Source organism: Rhineura floridana, chromosome 11, assembly GCF_030035675.1.
Source record: "Rhineura floridana isolate rRhiFlo1 chromosome 11, rRhiFlo1.hap2, whole genome shotgun sequence".
Taxonomy (NCBI): Eukaryota; Metazoa; Chordata; class Lepidosauria; order Squamata; family Rhineuridae; genus Rhineura; species Rhineura floridana.
Window position 1 is genome coordinate 22882219 of NC_084490.1, and position 21696 is coordinate 22903914.

The 21696-nt window shown below is 44.2% G+C and overlaps 1 protein-coding gene across 1 annotated transcript in view; it reads left to right on the plus strand.

Annotated features, from left to right (window-relative positions):
* Positions 1–4069: 4069 nt before the first annotated feature.
* ATP2A1 (ATPase sarcoplasmic/endoplasmic reticulum Ca2+ transporting 1) overlaps positions 4070–21696 on the plus strand; it is a 39515-nt gene continuing 21888 nt past the window's right edge. The window contains exons 1-8 of the mRNA XM_061587995.1: positions 4070–4454; positions 5824–5841; positions 6956–7038; positions 9799–9903; positions 10406–10544; positions 18147–18227; positions 18742–18827; positions 19838–20135. Coding sequence (XP_061443979.1) covers positions 4337–4454; positions 5824–5841; positions 6956–7038; positions 9799–9903; positions 10406–10544; positions 18147–18227; positions 18742–18827; positions 19838–20135 — 928 coding nt within the window. The 5' untranslated portion in view covers positions 4070–4336. The remainder of the gene's footprint in view (positions 4455–5823; positions 5842–6955; positions 7039–9798; positions 9904–10405; positions 10545–18146; positions 18228–18741; positions 18828–19837; positions 20136–21696) is intronic.

Genomic DNA, 21696 nt, shown 5'->3' on the forward strand with positions numbered 1-21696 from the left:
GCAGCCCAACAGGTGCCCAAGGGCACCAGATTCTGACACTGGACCTAGTGATAGATGCCATTTTTTAATCATCTCCTAAATTAAAATTCTCTGTAAATGAAAATGTGGTACATCGGGGAGAAAGGTTCTGTTCTCCAGTCCTCCTTCTGCTGTATTAGCTTTCTGAGAGTTTGAGATTTTGCCCAAGGGAGAATCCAACAATGTGATTTTCACACACACCCCTCAGTCTGAAACTGACAGTTCATTCTACCACCTCAATAGTAGGGTTGCCAGGCTCAGGGCCTGAGACTGATCCTGTATCTTTAGGAGAAGAGAAAGTGAGCCAAGTGCAGGTGTTCTTGCAACAAGGTAATGAGAAAAACCATAAGGTGGAATTCTCCCTTCCCCCTGCACAACTTTTAAAGATACAGAAGACCTCTTGGTTGCCAGGCCCGGCCTCCAAGAGGTCTTCTGTATCTTTAAAAGTTGAGCAGGGAGAAGGGAGAATTCCACCTTGTGGTTTTTCCCATTACAGCGTTGCAAGAACACCTGCACTTGGCTGACTTTCTCTTCTCCTAAAGATACAGGATTAGTCTCAGGCCCTGAACCTGGCAACCCTACTCAATAGACTCGTATCACCTCATTAACACCACCTAATAGGTCACATCCACACTATACATTTAAAGCACTCTTATACCACTTTAAGAGTCATGGTTTCTCCCAAACAATCCTGGGAACTGTCATTTGTTAAGGACATGGAGAGTTGTTAGGAGACCCTTAACAAACTACAGTTCCCAAGTTTGTTTGGGTGTGGATGCAACCTAACTCTGCTATAGGTGTTGACCAGGGGCCAGGTGATGAAGGTGGTAGGGTGACGACAAGTCCCATTGTGGCAGCTATCATACTTTCTGTAACCTCTTTTACTTCTGGATTGGCATTTGGATGACAAGGAGGCATCACTCAAAGGGCAAATTTGCCCTAGGGCAGACCTACAGAATTTGTAAACCACTGAACATACCTCATCATCTGTGTACTGTGGTCTGCTACCATTTGACGCCCACCTTCAGGAAAGCTGAAAAACCAGGAGGATTATCAAGCCTCCAGAAATACAAGGAGTAAAGGGAGAGAAGGAATCCTTCTCTGCTTTGAAGAACTGAAAGAGAAAGAAAATAACCCCATGGACTTTTTTTTTAGTTTGCAGCAGGTCTACTCTTTTCTGAAACAAGCCAACAAACAATAAGTTCAGAGCATTGTGGTGAGAGAATATAAATGCTAAGTTTTGTCTGTCTGTCTGTTTGTTCTAAGCATTGATTCCCAGAGTGACTTATGGGTCAGTGAAAAAAAAGACAGCCCCCCCCCAAAAAAAACCCCAAGACAGTCCCTGCCCTCAGGCTTACAATCTAAAAGACATGACATAAAAGGAAAAAGGAAGTGGAGGAGAAAAATTGCAGATTACTTTCAACAGCCCCTTGGGATATACTTCCTTTGCTTTTGCCATTCGATTGATATAGCCGAGAGCAAGATCAAGTGGTGCTGTTCAGCCAGCATATTCAGCTTCCTGCTTTTGGCTCCAGGGGTGTCTCAGAGGAAAAGCTCCGTGCTTCAGTGCTGACGCAGAACATGAACAGCTGCCATTACAAATTTTGTCAGGTTCAGTGGGGAATCCTTTCTGAGGGCAACACAGGTTAAAACCCCACCATGCCCACCATGTCTGTGATGGGAGGTTTCAATTCCCCTTTTATTTTGCCTGCTCCCTGCTGGATTAAAGAGTCTTTCAGGGAAGAGCCCTTCTCTCTGCCCCTCCCCTCCATCAAATCCTTAGAAGTCCAGACACATTCATCACCTCAAGACTTGATGAGTTGATGGAGCTCCTTCTATCTAGCACTCTTCTTGTGTTCAGGTACTTCTTGGAAAGAAGCTGTCACTTTCACACAAAATGCCAAATAGTGGGGATGAAAAAAAAGTTGTTTGTAATGCTCAAGGAATCTGGTTCCTGTCTCCCACCCCTCCTTCCCTAGTTGCCCTCCCAGAGATTAGGCCACCACAGAGGAATTGGGTCCCAGCCCCTTCCTCAGATTGCTTAAGCACCTCCTTCCCTCCCTCCCGCCACCAAAAAACCCTCCCATTCATATCACAAAGCCTTGGCATAACATCTTACCAGCAAGCATCTCTCCATAGCACTCTGTACAACCTTGTGCACTATTCTGTATGATATTAAGAAGGTGGGTGTCCACATCCAAGTAATGGCCAAGAAAACTTTGCCTCATTCCATTTTGTGAGGACTGGTGTCTTGGTCAGGACTGGAATGTGATGGAAACATACATACACAAAGATCTTTGTTGGGCTGGGGGAGACCCTCAAACCTATTCTTAAAATATTAAGTATTTCATTTGGCATTTTCAGATTGTTTCCAGTTTTTAATGTCTCATTTGAGATTTTAGTAATCACAAAAGCATTATTTGCTGTTTTTAACCAGCCCAAGAGTAGATTCAGATAACTTGCTATCAATCCAACAAAAGATGATAATTGTATCACATGGAAGCAGTTAAAACTCCTCTCTCTCTCTGTTTGTGTGTGTGTGTGTGTGTGAAACCACCACATGATGAAAGCTTTAAACAACCAATTATCATTGATTAATGCAGGGGTTTTTGGATCAATGCCTGTGCAGAAAATTCCAGAATTCCAGAATACTCTCCATCACCTGAAACCTGGACAGCTGTTGCCAGTCAGTGCAGAACATACTGAGTTAGATGGACTAATGGTCTAACTCAGTGTACTGCAGCTTACTATGTTCACTCTAGACATATGTTAACAACAACAACAACAATAAATAGATACTGAAAAAGTACTCATTCAAACGTAAATCTGACAGGAAGCTGCCCCACCTCCATTTTGATAAGGTCTTAATCATGGATAAATCTTCCAACAAAATAAACTAAGGATGCAATTGTACATATCACACATCTCTGACAGCCTCATTGAACACAGTGGGAAATACTTCTGAATAAATTTGACTGTGCTGTTGGTGGAAAGAAAAAAGCACAGTGACTGCACAAATAGTAAAAGCACTAGAAAAAGTCTAAATCTCAAAAAGCATTACATAATGTTGCAAAAAAAAGACATGCATGCATTTGAAAGAACAGGTGATCTTGTATCTGAAGTAGCAGAGTACACTATTGAACTGAATTTGCTCAGACTTCTTGGCACATTGTTCACAACTCTGCTGGAAACAGAAAGAAGAAAAGGAAGATAGGAAAGTTATTTTACTTTTTATTATGTTAAACAAAAATGTTGAGGTCACCCAGTAAGACAGAGAGCAGTTTAAGAGACACAACTATAATATATCTTCATTCAATGCATACTTCATAATTTAAGAAGTCATTTGCCACGGGGTATGGTGACAACCTCCATAACATTGTTTTTTAACACGATAAGTTCATGGAAGATCTGTGGCTACCAGCTACAATAGCCAGAGATATAGCAACCATGTTTAGAGGCAGGCAATACACCTCTGCCTACCAGATACTGAAGACAAATGACAGGAAATCTCTATCTTGTAATATCCATGAGTCATCTGACTGGTCACTGTCTGAGAATGAATCCTCAGATAGGTGGACTATTGATATGACACAGAAGATAAAAAAAAGAAAAATTATTGTACATATGCCACATACATATACAGATACACGTATGGGTATGTTATTATTATATAATATTGAAGTCTGTGTAAATGATAAGTAGATTTAATAGCATCTATGGGAACGAGGGCAACCCAGTTCTCTGTGTGTCTTCATTACAGAAAACAAGGGACAGAAATAAACCCTAAATCTGCTAGAGGCAGGAGGGGGGAGGCTAGGGTGAGATCTCTTGCAAGAAACAACCGAGCATTTGAGTGACACATGGGTCTGTGGACACCCGGCCTCCTCTCCCTTACTCTCCCCCCCCCCAGGCCAACCATCCTTCTGGCTTCTCTCTCTCAAGTCAGCAAAAATACCTTCTCTCCACAGAAGACCATATGTGAATTGGTGGCTGAGGTGATGTCAGCACCAGTCACCCAATGGGGGCCCACCGACAATGTCCGAGGATCTGGGCCCCAGGCTGCCTCATAAGGACGTGTGCCAGCCTCAGAGCTCGGTGAAGGCTTCTGTACAAGAACGGGTCGTGTGGGCTTTCCCTCCATCGTTGGATGCTGTTTGCCAAGGACCATGGTCTGCTGAGAAGGAAGAGGAACTCAAAGGAGGCACAAGTGACACTCCGTTGACCATACAGTCGGGGGGCCGCAGCAGAAACAGGCCAGGCCAAAGGAAAATAGGAGCAACTTTACGCACAGCAACGGGGCAGCTGTGGTTGGGCAGAAATGGAGAACGCCCATGCCAAAACAGGGGAGGAGTGCTTGGCTTACTTTGGAGTGAGTGAGCACACAGGCCTCTCTCCTGAGCAGGTGAAAAAGAATCTGGAAAAATATGGACACAATGGTGAGTGGCTACCTAAATTATGGTCATGCTGGTACCCACGTGGCCAGGTGCCAGGATGCAGAGAAGGGCAGAGGGATGGAGGGAGATGCATGGATGGACACACAGCTGAAAGGATGGACATGTAAAGATGGATATGAGAACCAAAGGAAAGCAAGGATGATCAAACAAGAGATGAACATGTGGATGGATGCAAAGGCATGGATTCTAGACCCAAAGGGGGGATGGATTCAAGGAGAGAAGATGGAAGGGTGGGATTCAATACATGTCAAAGAAGAATTCTTACATAATTACAGCAGGAAGGGAAGGCAGAGTCTTGTGGCAATTTGAAGTTGGTAATGGAAAGTGAACAGCGATGGAGTCAAAAGCAAAGAAGAGAAGGAGCATTGAAGATTATAAGATTGGGGGGAGGTAGCCAGGCTGGGGACAGGGCAGCTGCTGCTTTGCTAAGAATAACCCAGTAATTCCCTTTGGTATGAACCAGATATCAAAATTGCTGATGGGCAACTTGTAGGAGCAGCCGGGAGGTTGCCGACGGGGGGTGGGGGGGTGGGGAGCGTGATTTTCCACAGCCACTAAGGGAGAGGCTGGCTGGATGCAGGGTAACTGAGAAGGAGATGTCCTTGGGGATCGTGGGTTTAGAAGCGAAATGCAATTGCATGGTAGTGATTTCTTGTGTGTGTGGGAATGTCAATATGAAGAGGGGAGGCTTGTTTTTTGGGGTACACATATCCTGCTGAAGATGCAGGCACGAACAACAAGGACAATGTATTTCCCTCTGTGTCCCCCATGCATGATATCCACCGACTCAGATCCAAGTCTAACTTTTAGGGAAGGGAATGGGGGCAAAGGAGACAGGCACATAGCAAGAATTTGATAAGATGGGATTGTTCTGAATCTATACCTATGCCTTATTGTGTTATGTACATGAATGTGTAACTGACTGCAACAGACAGCAGTTCACATCTCTCTGTCTCCTTGTGGACTCCTGTTAACAAGGACTTCCTACACTCGACTTAATTTTGCAGCACTAGCTCTTACCCAGTAGCTTCTTTCAAAACCAGGACCTCTTCACTATCTACAGCTGGGACCCATGTCCATCTCACAATCAATCCATGCCTACCCTGTAATCAACCTTATAATCCTAAGCATGACCCTATGCTTGATTTCTAACTGTTTAGTCCTGATTCGATATATTAACCTTGAACTCCATGTGAGAAGCCAACCTCACTGCAAACTCAATCACAGAGCCTTTCAAATTAGATTTCTTCTCTGTCTCCATCTTTGCCTGAAAACCTAGTCTACAAAGTCATAGTAACCATGACCCTAACCAGCCTCTCTCTCTCTCTCTCTCTCTCTCTCAACCCCACAGAACTCCCAGCTGAAGAAGGTGAGTCCCTAATACAGGTGCGGAGATGTGTTGGGAAGTGTTAGGTCCTAGGAAGCTCCAGTGTACCTTGATCTAACCTGGCCCAAATTCTCTCTGGTGACTTTAAAAAACAGATGCTACGTTTGCCAGGTCTCCACTGTTGGCTGTAAGTTTTAGACTTTTGGTCTTCTTCTCAGAGGCTCTAAGGCAGCCTTTCCCAACCAGTGTGCCTCCAGATGTTGTTGGACCACAACTCCCATCTTTCCTGACCATTGGCAATGCTGGCTGAGGCTGATGGGAGTTGTGGTCCAACAACATCTGGAGGCACACTGGTTGGGAAAGGCTGCTCTAAGGCAAGGAATAAAATCTCTGGTGAAGGGCTAGGATCAAGGGGGCAGGCCATTTTCTGCATGGCTTGAGAGGTTTTTTCATTCATTTCCGCCTGCCATTCCCTTCTGATTTCATCCTGAGGCACCAGGCACAGCCAGTTTCTTCCTCTAACTGGCCAGGGGTCATCATCTGTCCCTGTCAGACCCCACTAGGCCTCACCCTTATCCCATCAGGCTCCTGGTCTTCCAGGCACCCCTTTAGGCAGCATCTCCTGACTCTTCTGGTTCAGGATACCTGGCAATCCTACCAGAGAGTCCATAACTGTACCATGAGGAAAGAGGACTAGGTATTGACCAGCCCTTTGAGGTGTTTCTGAGTCAGTCATGGAGGATGCTGGATACTTAGGGGAAAGGAGTTGACTCCTTTCAACATCCCTTGAAGTGCTATAGGGAGTAAAATCGACTTGGAGGGGGCAATTTGGATAGAGGAAGCAGGGATGTTAAGCACCCTCCATCACTCTTTGGCCCCAAATTCCCTTCCTGAAGCGGTATGTTCCCTATCAGGTTTTTATTAACATGTGGTTCGGCCTTCAGAAAAGAGCCACTGTGAGCTATCATTCTCCTGGACCTACATGATTAGGCCTTGCTCAAAACCAATCCCAGAGAGTTCATCTCTTGTGGCAAATGTACGTTATTTTGGGTGCTCCACTGCACTCCTGCCTCCCTTCTAGCTGACTGCCCTCCTCGGAAATTGGAAACTTCCTATCTTCTCTGATCTTCTATTGACTCCTTTTCTTGCTTGTCAGGCAAAAGCATTTGGGAGCTGGTGGTGGAACAATTTGAAGACTTGCTTGTCCGAATCCTCCTACTTGCAGCCTGCATCTCCTTTGTAAGTGGCCGTGGCCTTGTGGGCGAGGGACTTTGGGTTATCTAGGCAGAGCTGAGAAGGGCCTCTGAAACACAACCAGCGCTGGGAAGGGGAGGCAAACCATATGGGGGGGGGCAGATGGGAGGAAACAGTCCAAAGGAGATACATGAAGGATGGTCAGGCTATACATTTAATTAATAAATAAATAAATCATAGGCAAGATACCAATTAGTTGCCCATAGGGTCAAGGGCTGTTCTACGCCAGTGTGCCAAGAGTTTGTGTAGTGGGGAGCTCTGTTGTGCAGTAAGCTGACATATTGATGAGCTGCACCATCCATAATTGGAAGAGTTAACAAGGAGGGCCTAATTTGACTCAGCTTTGGAACATTTTCTATGGCAGGGCACAGGATACATGTGAAGTAATATTAAAGAAGAGAGTGCCTCTGAATATCTGGAGAGTGTCTTTTTCCTCACCACTGAACATATAAATGGAAGGGTGCTTTCAGATATACATTCAAGTCAGGCCATCATGGGATTTTTTTTCTCCTCAACTCAAGCCAGGCTTTTTTATTATTATTTTTTAAAGCTTTTAAATTACATTTATATCCCACCTTTCCTCCACAGAACACAAAGTAGTGTACATGGTTCTCCTCCCTCTCCATTTTATCCTACAACAACCCTATGAGGTAGGTTAGCTTGAGAGACTTTGACTGGTCCAAGGTCACCCAGCAAGCTTTAAGCTGAGTAGGGATTTGAATCCTGGTCTCCCAGGTCTTAGTCCAGCACTCTAACCACTACACCATATTGGCTTCCCTCAGCCTGTGTAGCGCTTTCGATAGATGTACTGACAGGTTAATTGCTCACTGATTCACTAGACTGTCTTGCCTTTGCCATGCTTAGAGCAGCCTCTCTGCTTTTTTAAAAAAACATTTAAGTGCTGCATGTACATTTATTTAATTGAATGTACATTTGTCCTTCTTTTTATTTGAAAAAAGCAGAAAGTTTGAATAACTGCCCTGGGTGGAGGGATTAGTGACATACCAGTTTCCTGCCAGTCGGGCTGTGCACTTCCAGCTTCTGTTATGAATCCACAGAACCAGTTTCCCCTCAGCTCAGTCCAAGAGAGTAGGCTGCATGCCTACAGAGGGTTGTCTAAACAAAAATGGAGTGAGCGTGCTTCTAAAGCAGGCTGCCCTCTCAAATGATGTACTTCTGTATCCGGACTAACAAATAAATAAACTCAGCTTGGCAAGATGACATGGGGATAACCTGGTCTTTATGTTCCTGCATGCAGAGAAGGAGTTTCCTCGTGTTGGTGGGGGAGTCCCCCCCCCTCCAAATCCTCTTTGGCAACTTCCCTACTACCATGACTACCTTAACCACAAAACCTGAGGCAACAGAAATTGAGTCTTCCCTCTCCCCCCTTGTCTCTTCTCACAACCTGCCTTGCTGCCTAGTTTCTTGATACTTGAGATGCAGCCACCTTGGGCCATGATTCTAATTTCTGGAAGAGCAAATGGCCTGGCTCAGCACCAAGAGGTCGCTGTAAAGGTCACAATTAACAGTCTAGTTCTCATATAGCCTGAGCCCTCCTCCTCCTCCGAAAACCCAGGAATCTTGGAATCTTCTTGGCCAAGGAGAAGAAGATTTTTGTGACCAGATTTGTTCTGATTCTGTTCTGATAACTTTCTCATTCACTCTCTCATGCAAACATCCAGAGAATGTGGGGCATTAGAGAAAGGGCACTCTATGGAACCTAAAGCCTTCTAGGTGTTGGACCCCAACTCCCCCACCAGCATGGCCAGTGCTGAAAGAGCCTTTGCAATGCATGAACTCTCTCTCTCCCCCGCCCCTCTCTCTCTCAGTTGAAGGATCTAGCCTAGGTTTAATGTTTAGTTTATTTTCTGCAGCTTGGCTTTAAGCTTTTACCCTCTGGAAACTTAATTCAGTACAAGCTCAGCTAGAAATATTTTCAGTTTGGACATCTTGGTTCCCACTACTGTAGTTACTTCAAGAATAAGCATAATAAAAGGTGGGCTCTTTTTGGAGCACAAATAGTGAATTCTGAACTGGAAATGAACACATAAGAGTCCAGTCTATTCTTTGATGATCCTGTGTATAGAGATTCGAAAACTGGCTGGGAGATTTTCAACTCAGCTTTATAAAAGCACACTGATTGAATATCACCTGTCTGGCAACTGTTGTCTCCATGGTAAATCCAGGACACAGAAGTAGTAGACATGTTGCATCCCTCACCACCACCCATTTAAGTGCACAATCCCCAGTACATCTGTTGCATTTGTGTTACACGTGCACACATGCAGACAAAGCTTTCTCCAGCAGGGGGCAGCATGGCACCTTGTCAGACTGGCACATTTAATTTGGAGGTGGGAAAGAGGCCTTTTCTTCACATCCAGAACTGTGCATACAGTTGCACACTCACACCAGCCCACACAATTATACAACACCCATATGCTTGCACACACACACACACTCAGACAAGCAGGAGCCCTTTGCACTGGTGCTCTCGAGTTTCATGAGATCAACTTACATGCTTCATCTTGTACATATACAAAGTGCAGGCTGGGTTCAGCTGTCTCCAGATTCCAAATGTCAAGAAGCATCAAGAGGCAAATGCAATCCCAGAAGGATAAGGGAGGGAGGAGCGAGGCTGAGCCAGGATTCCTGAGTGGGGAGATGAGGGAGAGCTATGCCTATACAAGATGGAGGCTGAAAATTGCCCTCCCCCAGATCTAACATGCATCTCTCTTCTCTTTGCAGGTACTGGCCTGGTTTGAGGAAGGTGAGGAGACAGTCACAGCTTTTGTGGAACCATTTGTCATCTTGTTGATCCTGATTGCCAATGCCATTGTTGGAGTATGGCAGGTAAACAAACGAACAAATACATAAAATCAGTGTTTATATAGTGTCCCAAAGGGCTTCACATATCTTATTAGTGACTGCTATCATTATTGGACAGTATTATTATCACTGTATTGCAGGAGTGGGCTGTGACTCTCCAGGTGTTGCTGGACTACAACTCCTATAATCCCTGTTCTTTGGCCATAAGGCTGGAGCTGATGGGAGTTGGAGTCCAACAACTGGAGAGCCACAGCTTCCCCATCTCTGCTGTGTTGAAAAGTCTAAGGAGACTTTTCAAACGGGGATGAAGGACCCACAAGGACTTAGGAATGGGATGAGCAGCACAGTGTTTTTTTTTTAATTAAAAGGCAGTCCAGTTAGCTGTGTTTCTGCTTGTTTTCTTGCTTTTGGGAAAAGAGAATGGTTTGGTGAGGGCAGCTTCCTTTCTGGGTGTCTCAATCATTGTGGGAGTCCAGGCATTGCCACCAGAGTGTCTTAATTGTGGTTGTGGCTCTTCTGCTTTCAGGAGAGGAACGCTGAGAATGCCATTGAGGCTCTAAAGGAGTATGAGCCTGAGATGGGCAAGGTGTATCGGTCTGACAGAAAGTCTGTGCAGAGAATAAAGGCCAGGGATATGGTTCCTGGTGACATTACAGAGGTGGCAGGTAAGTAAGGGCTGGGGCAAAGAATTAAAGGGATTGCCTCAGCGTAAAGCAGGCTAGACATAGAGCAGAAGCCAGAGCGTGGAGACAGTGTGACAATGTGAGCATCTTTCACAGTCTTTAAATCCCTCAGCAGCCCACAGTACAACCCCACCTCCCCGGTTTAAGCAATTCAGATGATTGCCACTAAAGACAAATCCCATGGGGGGGGGGAGGTTACATTCAAAATGGCTGCATTCAAATGAAGAGAGGTCAATGTAGCCTTAGCCATTCCTATAAGCCAAGAGTTCCCAATCTGTGGTTCATGAACCACTGGTGGTCTGCAAGCTTCATTCAAATAGTCCACAGCATGTCTGTAAAATACAATTAAAAATCATACAGCATCTAGCACAGCACATTACAATGGTTACAACAGGCAGAAAAATAATTAAGTGGTTCACCAAAACCTTTGGCAATTTTCAAGCAATCCATGTGGAAAAAAACTGGAGACCACTGTTGTAAGGGACATTCAGGAGATCACACCTTCCTTCTCTGTGGTTCAAATGCTCCTTATAGACTGGAGCATATTCCCTCACAAGTAGGATTGTGAGCAATGACACCAGAGGAGGATGACACCAGAGTTCTCTTCTGCTTTGCTTTCTAGAGAGGATGTAGCCTTCCCTCTGAGGGGCAAAGGCACCTTGAGAAGGAACTGGTATGAGCCCTCCTCTGGCAACATTTATATAGTTTCAGATTAAGGGCATATGCTCAGATGTAAAGAGAAGTTAGTACTCCTGCTTCCACATCTTCTCTGCAGGACTCAGAAGTTGACAAGGTTTTGTTAAACCAAAGCAATTGTTGCTATGAATATTGTACAAGCAGTATAGTTTGGACTGTCTGTAAGAGGGATGCACTAAAGAGAGAAAATTAGATTAAACTTTTGGGATATAAAGGATGTTTAGCCTTGAGCAGAGGATAACCATTTTCTGATAGGTGCAGGATAACTCTAGACAACATGGCAAGAAATAACTCCTTGTGGCTGAAGTGGCTGCCCCAGGAGAGAAGACTAAAGTCAAATATCAGGAATGAGCTTCTGCCTGCCAATGGAGGCCCTCTCCATTGTTTGGAATTTGTAAAATCAATTATGTGAATATCACCAAGACCTGGATTAGATGATTGATAGATTATGATGACTCCCCAATCTGGGTTTTTCCTGTGATAGTCTGGTTGCATCCACACACCATACATTTAAAGCACATGGCGTCACCCCAGTGAATCCTGGGATATGTAGTTTGTTAAGGATGCTGGGAGTTGTATCTCTGTGAGGGATAAACTATAGTTCCCGGGATTCTTTGGGGGAAGCTATGTGCTTTAAACATATGATGTGAATGTGATCCCTGTTACAGCTAACCAAATGGTCCTTGGTAATGACACTTGCCGGCTTTAATAACAGTTATTTCTTTGTCCATTCCCTTCCCATCTCCATATTTGGGGAGCTGCTTCTGTCGGTCTCCACCTTCAATGGCTTCTTGTGCGAGGTAGAGGATCCCCAGTCCACTCCCCCAATTTTCTGAGCCAGCATAGAAACCAACCAATTGTGTGGTGCTGGGCTAGAGTGGCAATTAGCCACAATCCAAGGGGGAGTGTTGCCAGTTCCCTGTGGGGTCAGATAGTGCCCTCTTTCAACCCTGAGCCCTCAGGGGGCATTAGAGATGCTGCTTCAGCAAAGTCTTTGTGGCACTCACCCCACCCCCACCCCTATGCCAGTCCCTCCATCATATAGCTTGTTTACTCCTAGGGCTTGGCCTGTCTTGACCCTAGAATGGAGGCAGAGGGAGAGGGAAAGGGATGTTTTGGGAACAGACAGTCCCCACGGTGGGTGCAGGCTGGAGGTGGAGCAGTGAAAACAGAGCCCTGAGGAATCCCCTTCAGCTGCACTTACTGGGGAACAGCTGTCCCCAAAGCTGGGCCAGCAGCCAAGTTGTCCCCTCCCTTCTGTCTGAATTAATTTAATTCAAAGATCATTTACTCACAAGGGCCAGTTGCACAAGTGTTTCCAAAATATAAAGGGCACCCCCACACACACACACACTCTTGCTGTAACTCTTCACTGGATGGAACAGATTCCCTCAGAATTTGCTTTCCTTATGTGGTGTGTGTGATGCTTTCTGAAGCCACCTGAGGGTTGTGCTTCTCTCTCGCTGCAGAAGGTAAGGTGGCCATTCGTCTTTCTTTACAGAGGACAGTCCTCTGTGTGAGGGAGTTCTCTATCTGAAGGGCTGTCTGATCCAATTATGGTTTAAAGATAAAGAATTATCAGAGCAGCAGGTGAAGTTGCCCATCAACAGCGCCACCTGGATAGCAGACTGAACAGGCACACTGGTTACTTGGGTTGCACTTTTACACACTATGAGAGATGCAGTATTTTTCTGTATAAATTATAGTAATCTAAAATGTTTAATCTATACACATATTGGCATATGCACATTTTATGCAAATATGTGCCCCCTTTTGTCCTTTTTTGGTGATATTATGCAAGCAGCCACCTAAATGATCAGACCTGATTCTTCTTCACTTGCTGTTTTTTATTTTTAAGGGAGGCTTTGTAGGTTTTTGTCTTATTTGAGGAAATGGAGTGGAGAGGTGACACCCTTTCAGATATAGATTTAGATTTAGATAGAGAGATAAGTAAAACAAAAATATCAGTAAACACACACAGAAAGCTGTATCCATTGAAATCAGTTCAGAAATAGTTCAAGTATTAATTTCTGAAGGTTCTGACAAATGCTCCCTTCTGTTTAGGAACAGAAATTTGGCCTCTTTCATCCTCAGTTGATTATTCATTACATTTATCTATTAAACGCTTTCCTCCCATAATTTATCAGTCAATTTGTATTTGAGAAGTCCAGCATTAAGGTGACAGCCTTCCCTTGTTGTTTATCTCTAGCATAGGATTCTTAGGTAAACTGCCTCTGAACACTGAGGCTCTATTCTTAATTATGGCAGCTGATAAATAGCCCTTGCTATTTACCCTCCATGATTTTATCTCTTCCTTTTAAAAAGTCATGTGCTTGGGGCTTCGGCCAGATGCGAAAGAAGAGGACAAGGCTCTTGTGTCTTTAAGAGTTACACAGACGTGGGAATTCTAGCTAGTGCAACTTTTCTCAGCCCTTTGTGATGCATCCTACGAGGCAAAATTCCCTCTTAAGAGCCCTGCCTTCTTTTGCATATGGCTACGTCACGATTCCAGTGGGAAGGAATCCCACAGAGTTAATCATATATGTTGTAAAGAGAAGACAGAAGGGATATGTGCAGTTTGTTGCCAACTTTAGTAGCTCACCTGATCTGTACTTTTAAAAAAATGCTGGTGGCCAAGCAATTTTAGCATCACCTTTGGGGATATAGAAACATGGTCTTTGCCACCACTTCTTTCCCAGCCTGCCCTAGCTTGGTGTTCTCCTCCCTGTCAAGGCACCCGTGACCTCTTCATCTCCTTGAAGGAGAGAAGGCAACCCTGTGTGGATGGTGCCCAGCAACCGGCTTCGCCTTGTATGGACAGTGGCAGGCAGCTGGTGATGCCTGGGGAATGTGATGAGGCAGGCAAGGAGTGAGTGAGAGAGACACTTAATGCGCTGGTGGAAAAGCGAGCTGGGGTGCATGGGGACATCTAGGGTTACCGTGCCTTGTGAGATGGAAGAAGGGGGCAGCAGCAAAGGGGAAAGCCAGATGGGGTTACCGCTTCTGGAGTATTGCTAGGGGCTAATGAACAGGGCAGAAAACTTGCCCCTATCTCCTCCAGGCTGCAATCTTCTGTCCCGAGGACACCCAAAGGATATCTCCCATCAACCACCCTCGCATGGCCTTGTGTCCTACCTTACAGAGGATAGTCCTCTGTTTAAAGGGCTGCCTGGTTCAAGTATGGGATAGCCCGATTTAAAGATAAAGAACCACGAGAAGGAAGAACAGGAGGGGTCCTTGAAGTTGCCCACCAGCTGTTAGCACCTGGATGGCAGACTGAGCAGGCATACATGTCACCTGGCCACAGTCTTCCCTACTAGGGTGAGATGCACTGTACAGATTTCTGTTTAAATTATAGTAATGCATCAATACATGTCAATCAGCATATGCACAATTTATTCAAATCTGTGTTCTCTTTTGCCCTGTTTTTGGGGTGGTGCATAACTGGCCACCCTAAATTCCTTCCAAACCAGTCATTTCTGAGGGTACCCCTTGACCTGCCTCTCCCACCCCATCCCACAATATTTCCTCATTTAGGCTGCAATCCTAAACACATTTACTATGGATGAAACTCAATGAGCTCAATAGGGCTTACCTCTAAACTCCTTATGCAGTATACCCAAGTTCCTGGTAATTTGACAGAGGATTGAATGAATTTATTTCAGTCATGGACCAGCGAAGACAGAGGATTGTATAAACTTATTTAGAGTGGTTCTTTGTTACCTCATAAATAACTTGGTCATGGGAGAACTTGGAGGGGGGTGGGGAGAGAGAGAGGCATGTTGGGGATAGAGACACAGCCTAGTTGAAGCGTCTGTGTGGCAGAGCGTCTGTGGTGATTTGATTTAGTGGGGCACAGAAACAGAGAACAGGGAAATTCCCATTAAGTGTGATGGATATAGGGATATAGGGAGTACCCTTATTTTGGAGTTGTGGAAGAAAGAGAACAGATCTAATAAAAATAAAATCTAATCAGGGCAGTTTTGCCCACTCCCATATCTAATCTAAATTGCAGTGTCCTTGGGAAGGATTCACACAAATATGAAGAATCCTCAGCAAATTTACACTTAGCTTTGCATAATCTGTCATCTGGATTACAGGATCAGACTACAGCATAGCCAAATAGCTACATAAAATTCAGCATGCTGAAAATAAATAAATAAACAATAACAATGGATTCAGTAAATGGGCTCTAATTTTAATCAGTTCAGTGGAATTGATTGCATTTGTTTCCGCCACTTACATCGTTGTGCAAACACAAGCTTCCTAAAGAACCCTGAAAATCAGTGTGATTACGAGAGCCCTCGCTGACCTTGTGCCTGCCAGATGTTTGGACTACAACTCCCATCTGCCTCAGCTAGCCATGGGACTGATGGGAGTTGTAGCCGAAAACAGCTGGAGGGCATCAGGTTGGCAAAGGCTTAGTTAGGGTGCCAGATTAGGACTCAGCCATGGAGCTCTCTGGGTGTCTTTGGGCTGGTCACTATATCTCTGTCTAGTCTACCTCACAGAATTGTTGTGAGAATCAATTGGCTGTGGAGAGAACCAACTCTGAGGAATGGCAAAATAAACATGAAATAATAAATAAATATATAATATGACACATTTTATAAAAAGTGTGTAATGTCAAATTAGTTAATGCAAGAATAGTCAATGTGGTGACCTCCAATTGTTGTTGGACTATGACTCCCATCAGTCCCAGCCAGCATGGCCAATGGTGAGGGATGATGGAAATTGTAGTCCAACAACGTCTGGGGGGAATTACATTGGCTACCCTTGAGTGAATGGGTGGAACAACCCAAAATCAATATGAAAATGTAGGGAAAAATAAATTAATACAATGTCATATAAAATGAAGTTGCCTTAACCTAAATTATTGCAAACTGAGTCAGAAATTACACAGATTTCGGCTGATATAAACAGCGTACTTTGAAATTTGAAAGTTCACTGGTGGATGTACGTAAGTGTTTCCAAATATATTTCATATAGAAAGTATTTGTGGTATGGGATACTTCCAAGAGGTGGTTATGTCTCAACCAGGAAAAAAAAACACTCTTAAAATTCCACATATGAAACTAGCATATTATGGAGAAGTCTAGATTAAATGGAACCCTTCTTCATGACATGTCATTTTCTATAGTTAGCAGGCAAATGTAATATCCTCCCCCTCTATTCTTCAGTAGCATAGTCTGGTAGCATAGTCTATTCTTTGCTAGCATGGTTGGAAGTATTGGAGGAGTCACTTTCCAAGGGTTTACATGGTTGTGCGCACGCGTTGAGTTATGTGTGTCAAGGTGTGTGTGTTAAATCACTGATACTTCTGGTGAAACAAATGTTGCACGTTTTCTAAACAATAGAAAACCTATTTACTAGAGGTGAATCTGGGGCGAGTATATATACCATAAGAAGTGATCCTGCACTGAAGCTACTTTAAGTATTTGAGGTGGGATGAGTGAGGACCCTCTCTGCCTAATCTTCAGAGTATTTATTCTTCCTTTCCTTTTGGCCCATTTTGGTGCCCTTAATGACCTGGATTTCATACTGCCTTTTACTGACCTCTAGCGGCCAACAGCCTGGTTTTCTGACCTACAGTCATTCCCCTTGGCTGCAGGACAGGTCACTCTACGCTTCCTTCACAGGGCTCCCTTCCCTTCTCTGGTCCCTCAGTCTTTTTGCTATAGGTAGACTTGGCAGAGGGGTGGTTAGTCCACAAGGTGGGAGAAACACCTGGGGCAATATTTTCAGGGTTGCCCCAATGATGTCCTAGATACAGAGTTCAGATGTGTGGTGAGGTTGGGCCTCCATTTTGGCACACTTCCCTTCCTCCTGAGAAGATGCCCTTCCTTGAGTAAGTTAAGAGTAAGAACTGCCTTCAGAGGAGCTTATTCCTTGCGTGTGTCATTGTTTTGGACATGCCTACTGGTTGAAAGGACACATGCCTAGAGAGCATTGATTTGTCCAGAGGTGCAATAGGTCTCCTCCTCTGAGGACGGGTAATTCAGTACATTCACATCAGGACTGTCTGAATGACCCAATCATACTGTTATGAGCAGAAGTTTGGACTAGATGACCTCAAGGTCCCTTCCAACTCTATGGAATCTATGAGATCTGGATAAGAGGATGACTGCTAAAGTGGTCAAGCCTGTTGGACTGGTCTGGACAGTCACATTCCTTTGTTAGATAAGTTCAGGTGATACGTTGCCATGGGAACTAAATAGTCAGACAAGTACACCTGATATATTTCATGGGAACTAATTGTTGGAGATTCTTCTGGAAGGAGAGAACTATTTGGGAATTGGGGTTTACCTTTGCTTCACTCCTCCCTTGGCTGGGAAGAATGCCATTGTATTGGCTGCAGTTTTGGGGCTGATGTTTATAAACAGCTTAGTTTGTAAATGAATGCAAATATTACAAAATACTAATGAGCTTCCAGTGACCTCCTTCCAAAGGGAGCCAAGCTTCAGTAAGCACTGCTTCCCTGGAACTTCCCACTGCTCAGAGAATTAGGACTCCTCATGTAACCATATGTAATGCAGATGCCGCACTGAATTGCCCACAACAAAGACTGCAAGGCAAGAGGGAACAGCAGAGCAGTGATTCATGCAGAGACAGAATGAGCAGCCTCCCCTGTGGGATGCAACATTTGGCCTTCCAGGCACCTTTCATTATTCAATTTATTTCTTGTGGCACTCCAGCAGTTTCCTCATGGGACATCAGTGTGCCCTACTACCCTCACCATTTGGGATTTATTTCTTTAATAAATCCTTTTTCTCTCCAGTGGAGATGTGTGCACAGCAGCTAACATCAGTTAAAAATGAGAAAATGAACAATTACCTGTCTGTGGCTAAAACTCATAAATATTTTCTTTGTTTCTTTCTCTCTTTCTAGTTGGTGACAAAGTGCCAGCTGATATCCGCATCATTTCCATCAAATCCACCACATTGCGTGTGGACCAGTCCATTCTGACAGGTATGATAGATATTATTATTTTTAATTATTATTATTATACTTTCCAAATTGCTATAAAATTAGAACAAATTTAATTTTATCCATCACTTTTCACACAAGTGTAATGTAAGATTAGTAATGAGAAAATCCTGTCCAATAGGTTAGGAGTCTGAATAAATAAATATAGGCACACGAGGAAAAGAAGGAAGGTAGAAAAATAATGAAGGAAGAGAGAATGAAGTTTAAAATCTCAGCAAATTAGAGAAGACTTGTGAAAATAGATATGTCTTGAGGCACTTCTCAAAGGGATGGGGGCTGGATCAGAGAAATATCTGGAGGCAGTGAGTTCCATGGGAAAAAAAGCAGTGGGTGGGATTAAATTCCATTGACAAGTTGAGAGTGGAAGGGTTAAGCGCTCCTCCCTGTCTGGCACATATCCACTGATACATATGTACAAGTATGCCTTGTTGCCTGCACCCACTCAGTCCATCATGGCCCCTCCTTGATGATTTAACTCTTTCTTGCCCCCAACCAGGCGAGTCTGTCTCAGTGATCAAACACACTGATCCCGTCCCAGATCCCCGTGCTGTGAACCAGGACAAGAAGAACATGCTTTTCTCAGTGAGTGTGACTGACAGGACTGAAAATCTAACCCTGCCCACACACAGGTCAAAACTGCACATTGTGGGGAGACTCATGGGCAGCACTGAACCGCATCTCCCCAATAATGTGTATTGGGGGTGAGGAAGTGATGCGATGACATCACTGTATTTGCATTTCCCTGCTGCTTCAAGCAGCAGCCAATGAAACAGAGCGAGTAATGCTAATACAACGAGATTACATAACACACACCCTTTTCAGCTACAGGTAACTGGAGAAATCAGAGGAGGAGGGAAGAGAACAGGCCTGTGGCTTCCATGTGTCTCCCGAGTAATATGTAATTTGGGGGTGGGAGGGGAGCATGATGAGATGTTGGCATGTCCCTACTCCCTCAAGCTGAACCCAATAACAGCGAGTGGAAATGTTAATGTGACCACATCATGTCATGCCCCTAACTCCACATTACTGGGAAGACAAAGTGCACCCAAAGTAATCTGCATTCTTCTGACCAGTATAATTATGCATATTTAGTATATTTGCATATATTTGTTTATTTTGCATTCATTAATTTTCCTTCTGCTACTCACTGGGAGCAGAGGAAAGGAGTTAACGCAGTGGACTGGAGCCCCACCCCAGCACTGGGAGTTGCTGTTCTATGACTGGCAGGGTGGGGTGGAGGCAGCACTCAGGATCTCTGACAGAATCCTCAGCATTTCACCAAACTGCTGTTCTTGTGAGTAAGCCATAATAGTAAATGTGGTATTAAAAGGGAATAGGTTTGCGGTATAAACATGCTGTTTACAACCTTAAGGACTAGAAACCTTACTTTATTTAAAATGAAAGCTGAGTCTGTCAGGGTGTGAATTCTCTGCTTGTGCAGAATTGCAAAATTGCACACAGCCTGCAGCCTCCTTTAGCTGAAATAGCTCAATTCATTAAGTTGTTTCTTCCAACACATTTACAGAGTGTTGCTCTTCATCTTTTTCTTTCCCGCTGATCCTTTGCTTCTTCCAACCTTCCTCCCCTTGCAGGGTACCAACATCGGTGCAGGCAAAGCTGTAGGTATCGTTATCGCTACAGGTGTGGGCACCGAGATTGGCAAGATCCGCGATGAGATGGTGGCCACTGAGCAAGAGAAGACACCCCTGCAGCAGAAGCTGGATGAGTTTGGCGAGCAGCTATCCAAGGTCATTTCCCTCATCTGCGTCGCTGTCTGGCTTATCAACATCGGGCATTTCAACGACCCCGTCCACGGCGGCTCCTGGATCCGCGGCGCCATTTACTACTTCAAGATTGCTGTTGCCCTTGCTGTGGCTGCCATCCCAGAAGGTCAGCTGAGGCCATTCCCGTTTCCCACATCCACCTGTCGTGAGACTAATGAGTGCCAGTCGGTTTTCTTTTTTAAAAATAGCTCTTGCTATCATCATATTTTTCTGTTTTCGTTTTTTGCAGTCTGCAGTTGTTGCTTTAAATTTATTTTACTTTATTCACTCTCTAGACATTGAGCTGTGGAAAGATTGTCCAGACATTTTACAAAAACAAAGAAAGAAGTCAGATATAAAAGCAATGGTATAAAATTCCAAGCATTATTTTAATAAAGCACCTGCATGCTGAACAATAGAACATAAAAAAGGAGTTCTAAAAATTCCCCATCTAAAGTTCTTTAAAAGCCATTCCTGACATACAAGCGGTATAGACTACAAAAAATTACCATCCATCGTTCCTTCCTTGCTTGTGCTAAACAATTTGTATCATATGTGTGAGAAATCTTTGTGGCATTTCTTCAACAAAACAGAAGTTGAATTAACATGTCTTGTATATCTTGATGTAATTTGCAGTCAGACAATGAATTTCTTTCTCAAATATGCAAAAGCACATAAGGAACTGTCTTTCACACTTAGTTTATGAATGGTCAGTTAGTACAAGTGGCCCAGGCCACAAAGGTCTGTGATGCTGCTGGACAGGAGCTGAAAAGTAAGCGGGTCTGGCTATACTGTAGATTGTGCTACTCCTACATTCCTGCTTCGCCAGAACTTTACTTTTGGCCTGCTCTCTAGGTCAGCAAGACTAGAAGCAAAAAACCACCACACCAAACAGTGGGAAAAAAGAGAGGGATAGAAAGGTGAGGGGTTGCATATGTTCTTTATGAAACTTGATACTTGGACATAACTTGTTGCACACTTGCTAAGAAGACTGGCCACCGCTGTATTAGACTATTGGGCTATCTAGCCCAGTATTGTCTACTTTGACTGGCAGCAGCTAATTGGAAATATGAAATCTAGAAGAATGGTCTTCTGGTACTTCAACTGCTAGACTTTGGTTCATGCTATCAATGGCCTTAAGTGATCATTAGTGCCGAACTTTCACTCTGATAGCATAGCTGTCTAAGGTCTTTCTCAGCCCATCTATCTGATAGGTTTTCACTGGAAATTTCAGAGTTTGCATGTAGAATGTGTCAGATTCAGCCTGTACTATTATGGCTTACTATCTTATTTATCAGTCAGAACCCTGGTTTTCATCACCATAAATCTGAATCTAGTAAAATGCATCTAGTAAAATGTTTCTCAATGTATGGCATATTTTATTTCTCCAAATCCAATCTACCACCACCCACACCCTTGTGTGGCTTTGCGGAGCAGCAGAGCAACCCTCATTTATTATTATTAATTTATTTATTACATTTATACCCCTTCTTTCTTTTTCATGATAGAAACCCAAGGCGGCTTACATATGGTTCAAAGGCAGTCTCCCATCCAGGCACTGACCAGACCTGAGCCTGTTTAGCTTCAGCAGGGTGCTGGCCTCATGTGCCTTCAGACCATAGCCTGGGGCTATCTGCAGCCCAACTGCTGTCAGTGCAGTGGGCACAGCAGAAGGAGGGGAGCGGGAT